Consider the following 22,682-nt stretch of genomic DNA (forward strand, 5'->3'; position numbering starts at 1 on the left):
CATCTCTGCAGACACCCTATTGTCACCTACAGACAGTTCTCTCCCCACCAGACAGATTTCCTTTCCCTCTCCAACTGCCCCTGCCTGCCCCCTTGAGACTCCTCTGTCCTCCTCGGATTCCTCTGTCCTCCTCAGACTACCCAACCTCTTTTCCCCTCATACACCTTTGCCCTCCCAGAGCTTTCAATCCCTTTCAGACAACTTTGTCCTCTCCAAACACTTTGGTCCTCTCACCACTTTTCTTTCCCAGTCAAAACCCCACCAGTTTTTTGGGGGACATCACATTTATACTTTTGCATTACACCTCGTTCTAAAACACTGTTTTATGATATGATTTTTGGAGGTTTGTTTCCTTGGGAAAAAAAGGACTTGTAATAAAGAATGTGAGGCAAAAAGGTAAATGTCCATTTCATAAACTTCCCCTCCAATTTCCTCTGTCCTTTCCGTAAACCTCTGCTCCTTCCAGAGACATTCTGCCTCTTCAAGACTCTTCTGTCTTTGTCAGACTGCTCTGCTCCCTTCCAGACACCTCTGTCCTGTCAAGAACCCTCTATCCGATTCTGATTCTTCTCTGTTCTTCAGACCGCTATGTGCTTCCAGACTCGCTTGTATCTGAATCACCCTAAGAGCGAATTCTGAACACTCATGCACTCCAGATAATAGTAATAAAAATGAGTCCTCCGAGGAATAAGCCCATCTACGTAAAGTGCTATGGAATTAATAGCGCTATATAAATGAATAAAATTATTATTATTATTATTATCTACAGCTGACTCCTCCTCTGAGGAGCAAGGCCACCTATAGCTGTAGGTGGACTTGTTCCTTGGAGGAGTCAACTATAAGTGGGCTTGTTCCTCAGAAAAGGAGTCAGCTGTAAGTGGCATTGCTCTTCAAAGGAGAAGTTAGCTGTAGGTGGGCTTGTTCCTCAGAAAAGTCAGCTCTGAGGACGCTTGAGGAACAAGCCCACCTACAGCTGACTCCTCTGAGGAACAAGGCCACCTATAGCTGACTCCTCGGAGGAGGATCAAGCCCACCTACAGCTGACTCCTCCTCTGAGGAACAAGGCCACCTACAGCTGACTCCTTCTCTGAGGAACAACCCACTTACAGTTGACTCCTACAAGGAACAAGTCCACCTACAGCTGACTCCTCTGAGGAACAAGCGCACCTACAGTTGACTCCTCCAAGGAACAAGTCCGCCTACAGCTGACTCTTTGAGAAACAAGCCCACCTACAACTGACTCCTTCTCTGAGGAACAAGGCCACCCACAGCTGACTCCTCTGAGGAACAAGCGCACCTGCAGTTGACTCCTCCAAGGAACAAGTCCACCTACAGCTGACTCTCTGAGAAACAAGCCCACCTACAGCTCACTCCTCCTCTGAGGAACAAGGCCATCTACAGCTGACTCTTCTGAGGAAAAAGCGCATCTACAGTTGACTCCTCCAAGGAACAAGTCCACCTACAGCTGACTCCTCCTCTGAGCAACAAGGCCACCTACAGCTGACTCCTCCTCTGAGGAACAAGGCCACCTACAGCTGACGCCTCCTCTGAGGAACAAGCCCACCTACAGTTGACTCTTCCAAGGAACAAGCTCCCCTACAGCTGACTCCTCTGAGGAACAAGCCCACCTACAGCTGACTCCTCCTTTGAGGAACAAGGCCACCTACAGCTGGAGCGATTCCGAAATTTTCAGTGGATCCAGCCTTTTCTGGTGACACTTCTGCCAGTTCCTCAAATCATATTGACAAGATAGTGAGTGGGAATCAGTGGAGACGTCAGAGGTTCCTCTACAGGTCGTTCCTCCATTGTTCTTTTTTTGCCTGTGTCATTTTCTGCAAATAAAGAATTATGGTCGGGGGCAAATACTTTTATTTGTCCTGGAGAAAAATGTTAAACTAAAGTGACTGTGAAGTCGGCAGCTCCTGGGGTGGTGATGTGTCCTCAGGACTCGCTGCTTCTGGAGAAGTCAGTGATCCCCCCTCACCCTAGAAATCATTCTGGTTTCACATGTAACAGATTCGAATAACATCCTGAAGGCAATGAGAAATATTCAGGTCACCGATGTAAGAAGTGTTCTGAGGAATCCGCAGATACAATTATATATACAGTATAGGTGTAATACACAGTGCCCCCAGGAGATGGAAGGAGATCTGGAGACATTAATGCATACCCTGCAACACAGATACAAGAGTGACGGAAGAAGAAATCTGACAAAGCCTAAAGCTATTATTGTTATGGGTGCACTGTCGATATCACTATTATGGGGGCACTGTGGGTATCTCGTTATGGGGGCACTGTGGTTATCGCTGTTATTATGGGGGCACTGTGGATATGACTGTTATTATGGGGACACTGTGGATGTCACTCTTGTGGGATCTGCCACTCGCTAACCACCCCAGTATTTCGGGTATGGGGTCCCCTTAGTAATGTGTTCTGGGATGGGGGGAGTGTGGGGGACAGGTCGGCTCTCTCATGCTGCAGATAGAGACTCAGTGAAGAAACTCCGGCAGATAAAGCAATGTTTTTTATTAAATGTTGTACTGTTGCTGCACTAAAACAATGAGATGTTGGGATCCGAGTTACTGGGGACAAAATACAGAGAATCTTCAAATGACAATGAGAAAATCCACATTTCTCGGCTTCTCCGACCTCGTCTGGACTCAGGATAATGAGAGAAGAGCCACCAAGAAAGATGAGGAGCCATCGATGTCTGCAGGCAGCGGGGGACGGGCCGGGGACCATGGCTCCTCCTTGGTGACGCTCCCGGCGGGGTGGGGACTCGGAGAAATAACTGCTGTATGTTTGGATTTTGGTCCAGAGGAAACACGTATGGGATAAAATGGGAACAGAAGGGGTCTTGGAACCAAATCCTAGAGCCCGGGAACAGAAGAGGTCCAGGAACCAAACCCCAGATCCCGGGCAGAAGGGGTCCTGGAACCAAACCACAGAGCACGGGAACAGAAGGGGTCCTGGAACCAAACCCCAGAGCCCGGGAACAGAAGGGTCTTGGAACCAAACCCCAAAGGCCGGGAACAGAAGGGGTCCTGGAACCAAACCCCAGATCCCGGGAACAGAAGGGGTCCTGGAACCAAACCCCAGAGCCCGGGAACAGAAGGGTCTTGGAACCAAACCCCAGATTCCGGGAACAGAAGGGGTCCTGGAACTAAACCCCAAAGCTCGGGAACAGAAGGGGTCCTGGAACCAAACCCCAGACCCCGGGAACAGAAGGGGTCCTGGAACCAAACCCCAGATCCCAGAAACACTGACCACTGTGCTACCGTGAAATGTGCAAACCAATAAATTAGCACAGAAATTGACTACTAGACTATTATATATAATAAGGCTGAGCTGACTATAAAGGTCTGCATGGACACCCCACTCGGGAGTCGTGAGATCGGATGCATGTAGAACACGACAAGAGCAGGTTCTCTTCAGTAAAGGGATAAGGGACATGGTCACAGGGAGAGGCTTCCCCCCCGACGACGAAGCCACGACTTACAGACCATCACGTCGGCAGTAGGAGGGATATGCGAGTTTACCAAAACATTACAAGGAAGTCACCCTACAAGTCCATCACACATTAATACACAGACGGAGAGAGGTCTCCACTAGATGTGGCACACGTTCCTTCTGAGGATCAAACAACGCTTTCAAGAAATGTCCTTCATCCAGAGGAAAGAAAGTCTTTGATCACCACGGACTGTCCTCAAGGTCTGAACTGATTCATCCTACTGGGCATTATTAGGAGTTCATCATGTTGTCTGTGATCGATCCATCCACTTCGCTCTTCTCCTCGTGGATTGAAGACACCGCCATGCCCGGTTTGTCCGTGTTGGCCTGACCGCTATAATCCTGGGATTCAGACTCGTCAACATTGGAGGCCGTTCTGAAGCTGGATTCACTGCCTACATCACTGTTCTGCAAGGGGAGCAAAGCCTTGTGTCTAATCAGGCTGTCGTCGCTATTTTTTGCCTCTAGCGAATTTTTGGGCTTCATGCTCTTGTTGGACACAGAATTTTTGGAGGGTTCATCAAAGCTCAGAGATAAAGTGACCGTTCCACTGCCAAAGCTCACCTTCTGCTTGCAGCTCCGGGCTCTCTCCGCTGCCGAGGAGTGTTCGTCGTGGTTGCTTTTGCTGCTGATGGAAGATGATGGAGTGGAGCCTGATGACCCCCCTAAGCTATTAGACCTTTTGTGGGAGACATTGCTACGTCTCAGAGTGGCCCTTGCCGCCACTTTGAACGCGTGAGCCACCGTTATGCAGCGGACCTCCTCGATGGTGTTCCTGGATGGTTTGAACAAAATAATGTAGACTTTATTAAAGAAAATGCAAGTCAGCAAGCCAAAACTGGAAGCCAGGATGGCAATGACCTCAACAGCCGACACATATTTCCCGTAGGTGCTAACGTAAGCAGGGATGAAGGAGATCCAAACGATGAAGAAGATGAGCATACTGAAAGTGATAAACTTGGCTTCGTTAAAATTTTCCGGCAGTTTTCTGGCTTTGAAAGCGAAGAAAAAGCAAATGGCTGCAAGCAAGCAAGTGTAGCCGATGAGAAAGCCAAGCGCCATCAACGATCCCTCGTTACAGATGACAAAAATGATCTCATCTTCATGATTTTTGGCGCTCTTTGGGGGCGCAGAGTAAAGCCAGATAATACAGGTCACAATCTGGACGAAGGTGCACAGGAACACCAGAAGGAACTGGAGGTTCAAGCCCCACCATTTCCGCTGAAAACTGGTGGGGATTTTGGCCTCAAACACCAGCAAGATTCGGTTGGTCTTCACCAAAATGCAGGAGATGCACAGGACGAAGCTGATCCCGAATGCCGGCTGCCGTAACTGACATGTCCAGTCCTCGGGCTCTCCGATAAAGAACAAGGAGCTGGAGAAGCAGCACAACAGGGAGAAGAGCAGGAGGTACGAGAGCTCCCGGTTGGTGGCCTTCACGATGGGAGTGTTGCGGAACTTGATGAAGACACTGGAGACGAAGGAGGTGAGACATATCCCCAGGATGGCAAACATGGTGAGCGCGATCCCAAAGGGTTCAGTCCAGGACAGGAACTCGATCTCTTTGGCGATGCACGATGTGTGGTTTTCGTTGGACCAGTATTCCATGTGGCATTTCTCACAGGTGCTGGCATCTGGAATGGAAAAAAAGGAGACAAATAACTCACGATGACAAAAAACATCATAAACTACAGCTGATAAGACCATAAAGACAGAAACCTCATGTATCTGCACTGTCGTCCGCAGTGGTCAACCATGTTCATTGGTTGCCATAGTCAAAAATAACAAATAAATGAGGCCTGGTCGGATTCTAAAAAGCAATACTGGATAAGATATACAAGAAATCTGCTGTGCTGCTGGTCAAGAAGATATCCGTGAGAGATGAAGGTGTGGAAAAAAAGATCGGGTTTGTTAATCAAAAATTCTCAATTCACAAGTAAAATCTGTATTCAGTGCAGACCGACTTTCCCATTACTGAGATTGGAGGTGACGGTTGGTGCTCATAAAGCTCTATGGAGAATGGCTGCTCTGCCTTTAGCTCCTTCCATCTCCATAGAATTTTAAAAGCACCAACTGTCTGTCATGATCGTCTCCTTGCATGTGGAGACCAGTGAGAACCTTTGAAATGGAGCCTCTCATCTAACTCTTTTCATTTAAATGGGTTTCATTTCTCTTGGTACTGCAGTGGTTAAGTGCCAGTTTTACTACTGCAGCTTTTCCAAGCAGTTCTTTGCTTAGCAATCAGCTGCACCTACTCAGTAGTCACGCACTTCAGCTTTAAATAGTGGTGTCTCCCAGCGTTCCTTGCTGAAGATACAAAAATTGTTTAAAAGAACAGAGAGTCCTCAGTGGTTGATACCTTTTAATGGCTAACTGAAAAGATGGTAATAATTGCAAGCTTTCGAGACTACTCAGGTCTCTTCATCAGGCATGGTATAACACAAAATCTGAAGAGTCACGTATTTATACACAACAGGACTTAGAATAGTGCAGTAAAAAGAAAAAAAAAAAAAAAAAAAAAAAGAACAAGTTATATGAAACAGAACTATCTCTATGGCAGGGGGACAAGCTGTTCTAGCCATAAATACTGCTGCAGTTCAGTGTGAAAGTTTTATTGTCCTTTGATAAGGGTCTGGTCCAGGCTGTGACACGCTCGGATGGTCAGAGGAGCACATCTTTTAACTGATGTAAAAAGACATGAATCCATGAGACACATTCATTCCTTCTCTGAATGTGTCAAAGGTCATCATAAGTTTGTACTCCCATAGTCTCCTGTCTCTCTGGGACTTGAAGTTTCCTTTCAATACCAGCAATTTCATGTCCATGATGCTGTGGTCTGGGTTACAAAAATGTTTGGCCACAGGTAGATCCATCCTTTTTTCTCTAATTGTGTTCAAAATGAAGATACAAACTCATTTGTGTTATGGCCACTTGTGTAAAAGGTTCTGCAGTTCTAGTTCCTGTGCTCAGGCGATATCCTTTTGGTTGTAATCTTTTCCCCTGTTTGACTTTGTTTGCCTGGTGTGTTGTTAGTGCAGCAGTGTGGTCTCGTGAACCCCACCTGCCCCTCACTAGTCAGGGCTACTACAGGGTCTTTCGAGGGTCTAAGGTTGCTGCTCGGCAACCGTTGTGGAGACTGTATAGGAATGGTGAGGAGAGGTGGGACAGCTGCAGGTGAGGTTAGGAGGTGCCCATCTATCCCTCTCATAAGTTCCGGGACCTCCCGTTGTTTTTGTTTCCCAGATGCCCCCTCTTCTTGTGTTTTTGTTGTGCTTCAGTTGCACGTAGGTCTGAACGCACGCCACCACACTTGCTACACCTGGCAAGCGTGATACTGTCGTCTCCTATTTCAGTCAATGGGAAAATCTGTCTTTACTGAGTGATGATTTGTCCCTTGAAATGAATGTGAAAGAGGAGGGAAAAAAGCAGATTTCTCTGATACAATGTTACAAAGTTTCTTATTTTCAGGCGTATTATCCATCTATGAAATAAATAATCGGGACTTGGAGGAGTCAGACACAAGGGGAATAAATTTCATCACTACGTTGCAAACGTCTCCACTCATATCTGACCAGCAAATCAATGACAAACATAAATATTCACAAGAAATGTTTGATTTATGGAATCCGTGCAGCAACTAATCTAAGGTGTAAGATCAGAGACCAGTCCAATATCCCTGCCGGTCCGGTCTCCGCTCGCTGGTCTGTTAACCCTTCCACATCCATGACATGAGAAGGTTGGGTCATCCCCGGTACAGACAGGACTATATCACCGCACCAGCAGAGTGAATGATATTTCTGCAGTCTCATGCACGCGCTGAACTTTTTTCCTTGCAGATTTGAACCATGACAGTGTTTTTGTTTTTTAATCTACAGCGTGCCAATTCAGAGTTTTTGCAGTGTTTTTTCACCCATATAAATAAGTAAAAAAATACAAAAAAAATCACTTATTTTATGTAACACTGTTTTTTGCTGCAGAAACATCTTCTGCCGATACTGAACGTGTACACACAGCCTCGAATGGCAGAACCGGCGTTATACATGAGGTCGTAATAAAGTATCTCTATCTATCTAGTTGTCATGTATCATTTCTAAAGACCAGTGATGAGCGAGTGCTGAAATGCTCGGGTGCTCGGTACTCGAATCGAGCAGGTCGGACACTCAGAGTAATGAGTATAATGGACGGCAATGGGAAACTTGGGCATTTTTTATACCACCAATTCACACACAAAAGAATCAGAGAACAAAATATAAAAGGTAAATCTTTATTGAAACCAAAGTAAAAGATAAAACAAGGGGTGTAGTTACAAGACAGTGCACAAGGTGGCGTACCTGAGCGGTGAAGGAAATAACATAGAGTCCGGTTACTAAACAATAAAGCTCAATACAGCCTCAGGGAAGACATCTAAACCACAGAAATCGGTCAAAGTATATAACCCCGTGGTAGGTGAGAAAACCCAGAGTAGCATGTATATAAAGCAGAAAGGGGTGCCCCCCTGACGAAGACTAGCGCCGAAACGTGCGTAGGTGGGACCTGGTGTCATCTCAGCGGTGAGTAAAGTGTTCTCCGGCTTCATACTTTCTCTTTTATATACATGCTACTCTGGGTTTTCTCACCTACCACGGGGTTATATACTTTGACTGATTTCTGTGGTTTAGATGTCTTCCCTGAGGCTGTATTGAGCTTTATTGTTTAGAAACCGGACACTATGTTATTTCCTTCACCGCTCAGGTACGCCACCTTGTGCACTGTTGTAATTACACCCCTTGTTTTATCTTTTACTTTGGTTTCAATAAATATTTACCTTTTCTATTTTGTTCTCTGATTCTTTTGTGTGTGAATTGGTGGTATATCAATCCTTGAATCAGCTCTATATCCATCTACTACAACCACGAGGTGGTGGTACTATCTCTTATTTGAGTGACCACTGAATCTCTTCCTTTTGGTTTTGCTAATTGAATTTTGGCTGAAAATTTGTTTGGTCAAGCATTTTTTAGAAGACCCTAACATGAGGTCTGGAAGGGGGGGCAGGAAAATAACTGAAATGGATGGAAAGAGCGGAGGGAAGATGCCGGACGCATCTCTGACTCCCAGCTCACTGCTGAGAAGTAAATAAATAATTTAAATGAAGTGCAAAACTGAGCATGAGACTGGGCTAGGAACGTGCAAACACAGTCATACAGGAATGATGGGATACAAGAAACCAAAAAGAATAACAGAATACATGGAACCCTCCCAAACCTAAATGAAACAAAATAGGAGATAACTGGGAAGGGACTCACAAAAAATGCAGGGAATAGCAATAGTAACGTCTTAGTAAGAAAACAAACAAGTAGGCATCCAGAAATATAGCCAGCACTGAGGCATGTGAGTAGGGAGTATAAATAGCCCCTCCTAAAATGTGATTGGACAAACCAAACAAGAAAGTGCACACACCTCATTAGAAGTGAAACAGGCAGGGAATAAGTTAGAAAGACAAGAGATTCTTCAGCCGTTGGACCAACACAAAACAAGCTAAGGTCCAACCAAGAGGGAAACCGACCAACAACCAGAGATCACCGGGTCCAACTCCGGAGTATAGCCATGACAGTATGGCAGGCAATCCTTGCATTTTGATTGGCTGCCTACAACCACAAAACATGTGGGCAGGGCTTGAGCATGGCGATTGGGTAACGGGCGTACCCAAGCACCCTGATGTTCAATCGAGTGCCGAGCACGCTCACTCCTCACTGATAAGGACCACATTTCTTTATTATCTAAAAGTCTAAATTTTGCCCTGACGAATGTTTTGACTATCAGCCTATTCTAGATGTCATCTGTTTTGTGAGACGCGTCATTTACTCAGTGCTGATCCCACAAAGTGTTTGAAACGGGAATGAAGTAAACTGTTGAATAAAGGAATTAGAAGGACAATGATTACCATATTTTTCGGATTATAGAGGCACTTTTTCCTTTCAAAAAATTGGAAAATGAGGGGTGCGTCTTATCAGCCGAATATAGCTTACTGGGGGTTTGCTTGAGAGGGGTCACAAGAGGCAGGGGCGATGCTACGGGCTGTGCGCTGCGCTATACTTCAGACTGTACTGTGCGCTGGGCTGTACTGAAGGCTGTGCTGTGCTGTGGGCTCTGCTGCGCTGCGAGCGGTGAGGCAGGGGTCGCCGTCCTGAATATCGGCAGTGCGGGTTTTAAATAATGCCGCCCGGAGTCAGCGCGTGCACAGATAGAGCTCTTGGCTCCAGATCTCCTCTGCGCACAAGCTGATCTCCCAGCAGTGGACTTAAGGAAAATGGCGCCCGGAGGTGGCACGTGCGCAGATGAGATCTTGGCTTGTCATCGAGCACAATCTGCGCACGCGCCACCTCCGGGCGCCATTTCTTTGAAGCCCGCACCACAGACATTCAGGATGGCGGCCCCTGCCTCACCGCCCGCAGCGCAGTAGAGCCTCTCAGTGCCACTGTCTGCAGCGAGCATCTAGGACGCCCCCTGCACTGACGGCAGCATCGTCCTCTAAATTTGGGGTCTTATAATCTGGTGCGTTTTATAAAACAAAAAATAGAGCGCATTGATGTTGATGGACCAGTTCTTCCCATTTTTCATTCCTTACCCGAACTTCAAAAGAACCACTTATAAGTCACAGAGGTGTCAGGATTCAGTTCTATAAATGAACGCTGTGTGAATGGAGTCCTTTCTCCGGCCATTAATTGTGCGCGTTCCCATCATTTGGGTATAATTACATTTACACACTTTCTCCAGTATTATTCTAATGGCAGTGACATTTACAGGCCTCTATAATTATGAAATTAGAATTTTTACTTATAATTATTTCTCATTTAATGGCAATCTTTTTTTACATTTAACTGGAGCATCCAGAGGGGATCATTTTTCGCCTGTTTTTGCAAATACCTTTATTTCCTGATGGGAAGATAATAGAATTTTACCCATAAGAAGCTATTTTTTCAGTCTCTTGCAGGTGCGGCCGCTACATAGACGACGTCACTATTGTCTGGTCGGACCAGGAAGAGGCCGTTCAGGTGTTTATAGACTACATGAATTCCAACAAGTGTCATTTGCTATTTTAAACTATATTTGGTATAAAAATTTGAATTTTTTTTTTTGGATCTTACATTCTCAGCTGATTATTCTATAGCAGCACTTTCTATTAATCCTTATCGTAAACCTAGTGCAGAGGACACAGCTCTCATTGCCTTTTCTTGTCATCCAATGGACAATTCAGCTTATCGCAGTGCGGGAAATCACAAGAACCAAACGTAACTGTTCACACGTTGCGCTGTGTTTTAATTGATGAGTGGAGAAGCCGGGGATGTGGTGACGGCATTTATTCACCTTGTGTCTCACTATACTGTAAGTCACAATTAAAGGGGGGCAACTAGAGATCCAGTTTTGACAAAAGATTCAAGATAAAAGTATACATTCGTGGCGGCATTCTTCTGACAATTAAAGGGGTGGTTTGAACCTACACGAAATTTTCATTCTTAGTGTCTATTTAGTGAAATAATCTAATTCCAATGCTAATTACCCTCAATTAAAGTGCCCCCACTGTTTCTTCTCTAGTGCACCAGTGCATGGTGGGATACTCAGGGGGCCCGAGCTGCGGTCACTGCCACAGCAGCTGTTTAGTGATGTCCATTTTCAGGGGCTGCACCAGTTCCTGCTCTATTGCGCATGCGCCAATTATTAATTCCGACGCATTCACTTCCTGCGCTATGTTCCTTTGAACGCTCACTGACGTTGACCTCTTTCCTCGCCGGCTGTAAACAGAAGTGAGGAGTCAACAAGAAGGCGCTTTGTCAGAGCACAATGAGGAGGAGTGAACACGGTGCGGAGCAGAGACCAGTGCACCCCCTGAACCTTACGTCACCCATCTGCTCTCCCGTCTCGCCGCATTCTCTCGTTTTCAGTGCACACTGACACTGCGCCCTCGTGTCATGTCAGAAGTTGGTGAGGGAAGGGTATGGGATTAATAATTGAAGTATGGTGGACGGGACCTCCATCACTAGAGAGCAGAACCTTGGCTTCTCTGGTGCTCTCACCTGTTTCGTTTGCGAACTCCCCGTCGGGACAGTCCTCACAGCTGAAGCAGCAGGTCGGCTCGCCCTCGATGATGCCCTTCCTGGTGCCCTCCTGGCAGATTCTGCTGCAGTTTGAAAAAGGAACCTGGAGAAAAAAAAATGATTTCTAATTAACTAAGGGCTGTAATATGCAAAAATGTCCACTAGATGGCGAAACACGATCATGAACTGTCACAATGACTATGTCCAGCAGGTGGCGGTGCATTCACATGGAATATCGCACTGAGAATGGCTGGACGTGAGACACAAAGGAGACGACTAGTGATGAGTGATGAGCTCTGCCTGTTACTCCATCCAGCAGAGTCTAAAAATGCTCCAGTTCCCCAATGACTTCCATTATACTCGGTATTTGAGTCGCACCCGATGCACGATTGAGTACCGCACAGTGGCGAGCCGCTCACCCATAAGTAACAACACAGGAGATGCCCTGTGCACAGAGAAGTGTGCGGCCGTACGTCTTATTCATTCAATTCCGCTGTTTCCTTTATCCCCATTGCCCCTGGTGTATAATGTCCGGCCGCACCATGCCGTCTGCCTTCACTAACGTGTGATACTGTCGCGGGCGGGGAGGACGCCGTCGCTGCTGCGCTCTCGCTAACGCTCGGGCCCGGCGCTGCTGCGGCTGCTGCTGCTGCTCGGTGGCTCGAGCGGTGGGCCGGATCCGGGGACTCGAGCGGCACTCCTCGCCCGTGAGTGAAAGGGGTGGTTGGTTTGGGGATTTGGTCGTGACGCCACCCACGGGTCGTGGTGAAGATGGGCACCACCGCTGCTGGTGACGGGGATCCCGGGAGAGATGGTAGGGAGCAGCTGGGATGTCGTTTTCCCCCTCCGTGGGTAGGGGTCGGTGGTCCCGGGGCCCGGTGGTGTGACGGGGAGGCAGGGTTGGTGAGGTGCAGGGTTGCAGGGACAGTGCCGGATGGTGCGGGTGTACTCACTCAGCAAGAAAGGTACAAAGTCCTCGGTAAACCAAACGGCTGGATGGACGGGTTCCGCAGCCGGCTGCAGTTCTTCTCCCCGGACAGGTGATGGCGGCTGTCTTTCCCTGCACCTTGATGTTCTCCTTCTGACTACTATGGATTCCCAACGGTAGTCCGCTCCCCGGTGTATGGGTACCGGAGGAGCCCGTTTGCCCGCAGGCGCTGGCCCTTGGGTCTCTAGCCTTAGGCGGTAGCTGTATACCCTCACGGTGTGGGCGGTTGCCTTCAATCGGGACTTTTGCTGTTGGGAAACCCCTGGGGTTCCTGTCACACTCGGATCTGACTATTGACGGTGGCTCCAAGCCTGGTCGGGGTCCGATGGCCCTGCCTGTGTGTGCTGGCTTCACTTCACTCCCCGGTCGGTACCGGTGGGCCAACGCCCGACCCCGGTCCTACGGTTCCGCGTTGCACCACCACTACTGCAGACGGCCACCTCCGTCTGCCAACCTTGCTGTCAGTGCCTGGGCCACAAACCCAGACACCCAAGTGTTACTCCTCTCACTTCAAACTCCAAACTCTATCTGTCACTTTTCCCGCCTCCAGGCCTGTGAACTCCTCAGTGGGTGGGGCCAACCAATTGGCTCCGCCCCACCTGGTGTGGACATCAGACACTGGAGGGAGGCAACAAGAATTTTTGTTGTGCTGGTGTCACTGTCTAATGGGGGTGGGGGTGTATGTGTGTTATCTGTGACGACCTGGCTAGTCCAGGGCGCCACAATACAATAGCTCATGCATAAAAGTCCCCACCGCTCTGCTGACCCCATAACTTCAGAGTCCAGACCACCTCTGGTAGCATCAGCACAAGTACTGCACCTGGCGGAGGCGTCATGGCCGAACAGCTGTAGCTGTACATCACCAAGCACAATGCCGAGCCGTACATCACCAAGCACAATGCCGAGCCGTACATCACCAAGCACAATGCCGAGCCGTACATCACCAAGCACAATGCCGAGCCGTACATCACCAAGCACAATGCCGAGCCGTACATCACCAAGCACAATGCCGAGCCGTACATCACCAAGCACAATGTTGAGCTGTACATCACCAAGCACAATGCCGAGCCGTACATCACCAAGCACAATGCCGAGCCGTACATCACCAAGCACAATGCCGAGCCGTACATCACCAAGCACAATGTTGAGCTGTACATCACCAAGCACAATGCCGAGCCGTACATCACCAAGCACAATGCCGAGCCGTACATCACCAAGCACAATGCCGAGCCGTACATCACCAAGCACAATGCCGAGCCGTACATCACCAAGCACAATGCTGAGCCGTACATCACAAAGCACAATGCCGAGCCGTACATCACCAAGCACAATGCCGAGCCGTACATCACCAAGCACAATGCCGAGCCGTACATCACCAAGCACAATGTTGAGCTGTACATCACCAAGCACAATGCCGAGCCGTACATCACCAAGCACAATGCTGAGCCGTACATCACCAAGCACAATGCCGAGCCGTACATCACCAAGCACAATGCCGAGCCGTACATCACCAAGCACAATGCTGAGCCGTACATCACAAAGCACAATGCCGAGCCGTACATCACCAAGCACAATGCCGAGCCGTACATCACCAAGCACAATGTTGAGCTGTACATCACCAAGCACAATGCCGAGCCGTACATCACCAAGCACAATGTTGAGCTGTACATCACCAAGCACAATGCCGAGCCGTACATCACCAAGCACAATGCTGAGCCGTACATCACCAAGCACAATGCCGAGCCGTACATCACCAAGCACAATGCCGAGCCGTACATCACCAAGCACAATGCCGAGCCGTACATCACCAAGCACAATGCCGAGCCCTACATCCCCAAGCACAATGCCGAGCCGTACATCACCAAGCACAATGCCGAGCCGTACATCACCGAGCACAATGCCGAGCCCTACATCCCCAAGCACAATGCCGAGCCCTACATCACCAAGCACAATGCCGAGCTGTACATCACCAAGCACAATGCTGAGCCATACATCACCAAGCACAATGCCGAGCCATACATCACCAAGCACAATGCTGAGCCGTACATCACCAAGCACAATGCCGAGCCGTACATCACCAAGCACAATGCCGAGCCGTACATCACCAAGCACAATGCCGAGCCGTACATCACCAAGCACAATGCTGAGCCGTACATCACCAAGCACAATGCTGAGCCATACACACAATGCCGAGCCGTACATCACCAAGCACAATGCCAAGCCGTACATCACCGAGCACAATGCCGAGCCGTACATCACCGAGCACAATGCTGAGCCGCACATCACCAAGTACAATGCCGAGCCATACATCACCAAGCACAATGCTGAGCCATACATCACCAAGCACAATGCCGAGCCATACAGCACCAAGCACAATGCCGAGCCATACACCACCAAGCACAATGCCGAGCCATACGTCACCAAGCACAATGCCGAGCCACACACCACCAAGCACAATGCTGAGCCATACATCACCTAGCACAATGCCGAGCCGTACATCACCAAGCACAATGCTGAGCCGTACATCACCAAGCACAATGCTGAGCTGTACATCACCAAGCACAATGCCGAGCCGTATATCACCAAGCACAATGCTGAGCCGTACTTCACCAAGCACAATGCTGAGCCGTACATCACCAAGCACAATGCTGAGCCGTACATCACCAAGCACAAAGCAGAGCCATACATCACCAAGCACAATGCCGAGCCGTACATCACCGAGCACAATGCTGAGCCGTACATCACCAAGCACAAAGCAGAGCCGTACATCACCAAGCACAATGCCGAGCCGTACATCACCAAGCACAATGCCAAGCCATACATCACCAAGCACAATGCCGAGCCATACATCACCAAGCACAAAGCAGAGCCGTACATCACCAAGCACAATGCCGAGCCATACATCACCAAGCAGAAAGCAGAGCCGTACATCACCAAGCACAATGCCAAGCCGTACATCACCAAGCACAATGCCAAGCCATACATCATCAAGCACAATGCCGAGCCATACATCACCAAGCACAAAGCAGAGCCGTACATCACCAAGCACAATGCCGAACCGTACATCACCAAGCACAAAGCAGAGCCGTACATCACCAAGCACAATGCCGAGCCATACATCACCAAGCACAATGCCAAGCCGCACATCACCAAGCACAATGCTGAGCCGTACATCACCAAGCACAATGCCGAGCCATACATCACCAAGCACAATGCCGAGCCGTACATCACCAAGCACAATGCTGAGCCGTACATCACCAAGCACAATGCTGAGCCGTACATCACCAAGCACAATGCTGAGCCGTACATCACCAAGCACAATGCCGATCCAGACATCACCAAGCACAATGCTGAGCCGTACATCACCAAGCACAATGCCGAGCCGTACATCACCAAGCACAATGCTGAGCCATACATCACCAAGCACAATGCCGAGCCATACATCACCAAGCACAATGCCAAGCCATACATCACCAAGCACAATGCTGAGCCATACATCACCAAGCACAATGCCGAGCCATACATCACCAAGCACAATGCTGAGCCATACATCACCAAGCACAATGCCAAGCCATACATCACCAAGCACAATGCTGAGCCATACATCACCAAGCACAATGCCGAGCCATACATCACCAAGCACAATGCCGAGCCGTACATCACCAAGCACAAGCACAATGCTGAGCCGTACATCACCAAGCACAATGCCGATCCAGACATCACCAAGCACAATGCTGAGTCATACATCACCAAGCACAATGCCAAGCCGCACATCACCAAGCACAATGCTGAGCCGTACATCACCAAGCACAATCCCGAGCTATACATCACCGAGCACAATGCCGAGCCATACATCACCAAGCACAATGCTGAGCCGTACATCACCAAGCACAAAGCAGAGCCATACATCACCAAGCACAATGCCGAGCCGTACATCACCGAGCACAATGCCGAGCCGTACATCACCAAGCACAAAGCAGAGCCGTACATCACCAAGCACAATGCCGAGCCGTACATCACCAAGCACAATGCCAAGCCATACATCACCAAGCACAATGCCGAGCCATACATCACCAAGCACAAAGCAGAGCCGTACATCACCAAGCACAATGCCGAGCCATACATCACCAAGCACAAAGCAGAGCCGTACATCACCAAGCACAATGCCGAGCCGTACATCACCAAGCACAATGCCAAGCCATACATCACCAAGCACAATGCCGAGCCATACATCACCAAGCACAAAGCAGAGCCATACATCACCAAGCACAATGCCGAGCCGTACATCACAAAGCAGAGCCGTACATCACCAAGCACAATGCCGAGCCATACATCACCAAGCACAATGCCAAGCCGCACATCACCAAGCACAATGCCGAGCCGTACATCACCAAGCACAATGCCGAGCCATACATCACCAAGCACAATGCCGAGCCGTACATCACCAAGCACAATGCCGAGCCGTACATCACCAAGCACAATGCTGAGCCGTACATCACCAAGCACAATGCTGAGCCGTACATCACCAAGCACAATGCCGATCCAGACATCACCAAGCACAATGCTGAGCCGTACATCACCAAGCACAATGCCGAGCCGTACATCACCAAGCACAATGCTGAGCCGTACATCACCAAGCACAATGCCGAGCCATACATCACCAAGCACAATGCCAAGCCGTACATCACCAAGCACAATGCCGAGCCGTACATCACCAAGCACAATGCCGAGCCATACATCACCAAGCACAATGCTGAGCCATACATCACCAAGCACAATGCCAAGCCATACATCACCAAGCACAATGCTGAGCCATACATCACCAAGCACAATGCCGAGCCATACATCACCAAGCACAATGCCGAGCCGTACATCACCAAGCACAATGCCGAGCCGTACATCACCAAGCACAATGCTGAGCCGTACATCACCAAGCACAATGCGGAGCCATACATCACCAAGCACAATGCTGAGCCGTACATCACCAAGCACAATGCCGAGCCGTACATCACCAAGCACAATGCCGAGCCGTACATCACCAAGCACAATGCTGAGCCGTACATCACCAAGCACAACGCCGAGCCGTACATCACCAAGCACAACGCCGAGCCGTACATCACCAAGCAGAACGCCGAGCCGTACATCACCAAGCACAACGCCGAGCCGTACATCACCAAGCACAACGCCGAGCCGTACATCACCAAGCACAACGCCGAGCCGTACATCACCAAGCACAACGCCGAGCCGTACATCACCAAGCACAACGCCGAGCCGTACATCACCAAGCACAACGCCGAGCCGTACATCACCAAGCACAACGCCGAGCCGTACATCACCAAGCACAACGCCGAGCCGTACATCACCAAGCACAATGCCGAGCCGTACATCACCAAGCACAATGCCGAGCCGTACATCACCAAGCACAATGCCGAGCCGTACATCACCAAGCACAATGCCGAGCCGTACATCACCAAGCACAATGCCGAGCCGTACATCACCAAGCACAATGCCGAGCCGTACATCACCAAGCACAATGCCGAGCCATACATCACCAAGCACAATGCCGAGCCGTACATCACCAAGCACAATGCCGAGCCATACATCACCAAGCACAATGCCGAACCGCACATCACCAAGCACAATGCTGAGCCGTACATCACCAAGCACAATGCCGAGCCATACATCACCAAGCACAATGCTGAGCCGTACATCACCAAGCACAGTGCCGAGCCGTACATCACCAAGCACAATGCCGAGCCGTACATCACCAAGCACAATGCCGAGCCGTACATCACCAAGCACAATGCCGAGCCGTACATCACCAAGCACAATGCCGAGCCGTACATCACCAAGCACAATGCCGAGCCGTACATCACCAAGCACAATGCCGAGCCGTACATCACCAAGCACAATGCCGAGCCGTACATCACCAAGCACAATGCCGAGCCGTACATCACCAAGCACAATGCCGGGCCGTACATCACCAAGCACAATGCCGAGCCATACATCACCAAATACAATGCCGAGCCATACATCACCAAATACAATGCCGAGCCGTACATCACCAAGCACAATGTCGAGCCATACATCACCAAGCACAATGCCGAGCCGTACATCACAAAGCACAATGCCAAGCTGTACATCACCAAGCACAATGCTGAGCCATACATCACCAAGCACAATGCTGAGCCGTACATCACCAAGCACAATGCTGAGCCGTACATCACCAAGCACAATGCTGAGCCGTACATCACCAAGCACACATCACCAAGCACAATGCTGAGCCATACATCACCAAGCACAATGCCGAGCCATACATCACCAAGCACAATGTCGAGCCATACATCACCAAGCACAATGCCGAGCCGTACATCACAAAGCACAATGCCAAGCTGTACATCACCAAGCACAATGCTGAGCCATACATCACCAAGCACAATGCTGAGCCGTACATCACCAAGCACAATGCTGAGCTGTACATCACCAAGCACAAAGCTGAGCCGTACATCACCAAGCACAATGCCGAGCCGTACATCACCAAGCACAATGCTGAGCTGTACATCACCAAGCACAATGCTGAGCCGTACATCACCAAGCACAATGCCGAGCCATACATCACCAAGCACAATGCCGAGCCGTACATCACCAAGCACAATGCCGAGCCGTACATCACCAAGCACAATGCCGAGCCGTACATCACCAAGCACAATGCTGAGCCGTACATCACCAAGCACAATGCTGAGCTGTACATCACCGAGCACAATGCCGAGCCGTACATCACCGAGTACAATGCCGAGCCGTACATCACCAAGCACAATGCCGAGCCGTACATCACCAAGCACAATGCCGAGCCGTATATCACCAAGCACAATGCCGAGCCGTACATCACCAAGCACAATGCTGAGCCGTACATCACCAAGCACAATGCCGAGCCGTACATCACCAAGCACAATTTCTGAGCATGGGATGTAGAGGTGTAAAGCCACCACCACTGGACTCTGTAGGACACGTTCTGTGCAGTGATGGATCACTCTGCTCTATCTGCGTCTGATGGAGGAGTCTGGGTTTGGTTAACGGAGGACGTCACCCCCTGGCTGCATTGTGCCCGCAGTACCGATGGTGGAGGAGGATGATGCTTCGGGCAGTTCCCTATATACACATGATGAATTCCTACCTCTCGGGAGAATCCGCTCCATAAGATTTTGCTCTCATTGATGAACAGACGATCGCCTTTCTTGGAGTAGACATTGTAATGGCCGATATCTTCAAAGACAACTTCATCGGAGCCGTCTTCCTTCGTCAGGTGCCAGTTAATGATGGTGTAATTCCCAACCAGGTCCCCAAAATCATTGAAGTCTACCTGCTCCCCAATATTATTAGTGAAATTAAGATGCCGAAGATGTTTCAGGACCTAGAAGATAAAAGACACAAAGTCAGTAACCGGAAGACGTCTCTATAATCTTTAATAAACAGAAAATAATACAAAAATAAGGAAAAACCCCCAAACTGACTAATCTTACACAGAATCATGTCACTACGGTATGTACATACATTACTGATCCTGACTTACCTCCTGTATTATCCTCCAGAGCTGCACTCACTATTCTGCTGGTGCAGTCACTGTGCACATACATTACATTACTGATCCTGAGTTACCTCCTGTATTATACTCCAGAGCTGCACTCACTATTCTGCTGGTGCAGTCACTGTGTACATACATTACTGATCCTGAGTTACCTCCTGTATTATCCTCCAGAGCTGCACTCACTATTCTGCTGGTGCAGTCACTGTGCACATACATTACATTACTGATCCTGAGTTACCTCCTGTATTATACTCCAGAGCTGCACTCACTATTCTGCTGGTGCAGTCACTGTGCACATACATTACATTACTGATCCTGAGTTACCTCCTGTATTATCCTGCAGAGCTGCACTCACTATTCTGCAGGTGTAGTCACTGCGTACATACATTACTGATCCTGAGTTACCTCCTGTATTATCCTCCAGAGCTGCACTCACTATTCTGCTGGTGCAGTCACTGTGCACATACATTACATTACTGATCCTAAGTTACCTCCTGTATTATCCTCCAGAGCTGCACTCACTATTCTGCAGGTGTAGTCACTGCGTACATACATTACATTACTGATCCTGAGTTACCTCCTGTATTATACTCCAGAGCTGCACTCACTATTCTGCTGGTGCAGTCACTGTGTACATACATTACATTACTGATCCTGAGTTACCTCCTGTATTATACTCCAGAGCTGCACTCACAATTCTGCTGGTGCAGGCACTGTGTACATACATTACTGATCCTGAGTTACCTCCTGTATTATACTCCAGAGCTGCACTCACAATTCTGCTGGTGCAGGCACTGTGTATATACATTACATTACTGATCCTGAGTTACCTCCTGTATTACACTCCAGAGCTGCACTCACTATTCTGCTGGTGCAGTCACTGTGTACATACATTACTGATCCTGAGTTACCTCCTGTATTACACTCCAGAGCTGCACTCACTATTCTGCTGGTGGAATTACTTTTTATGCAGTTTGTTGAGCAGGATTTGATAATTTTCTGTTACTCCTGGACCTCGGAGCTTGCACTCTAGCTGCTGTTAGGTCACATATGGACATATAGTGAGGGCAGTGATTTTGGAGCTGTTCGTGCTGTGGGGACAGGAAGGACGGTGCGTGTTGGCAGGTTTCTTGTTTTCTTCATTTACATAAATACAGCTAAGTATCAGAGTCGGTAAAACATAAAGACAGAAGTGGAGGGAAGCGCGGGCCCCGGCTGCACAGGATACGGGGGGGGTGATATACGGGGTGTGATACACGCACATTGTGCATTTCTTTTATTACTTTGTATATCGGGATCAGGATAACCTTGAGATATAAATACAGAATTTCCAGAAATCTTTGCTGCCGGCGGCTTCTGTGTGTGCAGTGCATGGAGGGCAACTGAGTTCATCCCCGGCCTCTGCCTCCAGCACAAGGTCACCATCACTGCAGGTCCAGGGGTCTGCACTGGTCACATTGTTAATATGACTTTACACTTCCTGACAGAAGTTCTGTGGCTTATCCCTGTTATGTAAAGAAAAGCTTATAACCTGACATTAAATTCATCCATTGGTTTTATAAATTACACTTTTGAAAGCTGAAACCTCCCAAATTTGGTTTAAGTTATGAAAATAAAGTTGCTGCAAAGCTGAAATATTGATCATTTAATGACCACAGAAAGGTCAGATTTTGGCAAGACAAAAGTTTTGTCGCCTTGTCATATAATGCACCAATCCTAGTTTACATCCTCACCTGTGCTCACTAAATGATCGGTTAATTAGTGGGTGTGTATAAAAAGAAACCCGGCACCCCAGACCTTCACTAGAACTGCAACTTGACCTCTGACAACATGCCAAAAATCCACCCTGCGACCAAAGCCTTGATTATCAAGCGGCTGAAGACCAGTTCCACTGCAGAGGTGGCTGTACCTTTAATGTATCTCAGCGTCAAGTACAAAGAATTTAAAAAAATCTGAAGAGACTGGAGATGTTTTTGACAAGCCCAGGTCCGGCAGACCCCGCAAGACAACTGCTCAGAAGGAACGTTTGTTGGTTAGAAAATCCAAAGCCAGCCCCTCTTCCACTGCAGCAGAGCTCCAACAGGCCTGGTCACCTCAAGTCCCTGTGTCAACTAGAGCAGATTGTAGGATTCTGTCTCAAAATGGCCTCCATGGTCGAATCAGTGCCCAGAAGCCAGCACTAAACAAAAGGCAATTAAAAGTTCCACAGCCTGCTAAACAGATGGACACTGGAAAAGTGGCAGAAGGTGGATTCCTCTGATGAATCTTCAGCTGAATTACACCACAGCCGCCACAAATACTGCAGGCGACCTACTGGAGCCCGTATGGATCCAGAAAACAGGTAAGTTTGGTGGTGGAAAGATCATGGTCTGGGGTTACATTCAGTATGGGGGTGTGCGAAACATTTGCAAGGTGGAAGACAATATCAATAGCCTAATATATCAAGAAGCATTAGCTACCTCTTACATTGCTCAATCTCATACATCCATCTCTACAACAAAGGTCCTCCTGGCAAAGAAGATCAGGG

General features: G+C 48.7%; 1 protein-coding gene across 2 annotated transcripts in view; it reads right to left on the minus strand.

Annotated features, from left to right (window-relative positions):
• Positions 1-2,511: 2,511 nt before the first annotated feature.
• Positions 2,512-22,682, minus strand: part of CASR (calcium sensing receptor) — a 220,895-nt gene continuing 200,724 nt past the window's right edge. For both annotated transcript variants that reach the window (XM_075334868.1, XM_075334869.1), the window contains 3 exons: positions 19,745-19,981; positions 11,562-11,685; positions 2,512-5,144 (listed from right to left, as the gene is read on the minus strand). In XM_075334868.1, the coding sequence (XP_075190983.1) occupies positions 3,742-5,144; positions 11,562-11,685; positions 19,745-19,981 (1,764 nt within the window). In that variant the 3' untranslated portion in view covers positions 2,512-3,741. The remainder of the gene's footprint in view (positions 5,145-11,561; positions 11,686-19,744; positions 19,982-22,682) is intronic.

The sequence above is a fragment of the Anomaloglossus baeobatrachus genome, chromosome 2 (assembly GCF_048569485.1).
Source record: "Anomaloglossus baeobatrachus isolate aAnoBae1 chromosome 2, aAnoBae1.hap1, whole genome shotgun sequence".
Taxonomy (NCBI): domain Eukaryota; kingdom Metazoa; phylum Chordata; class Amphibia; order Anura; family Aromobatidae; genus Anomaloglossus; species Anomaloglossus baeobatrachus.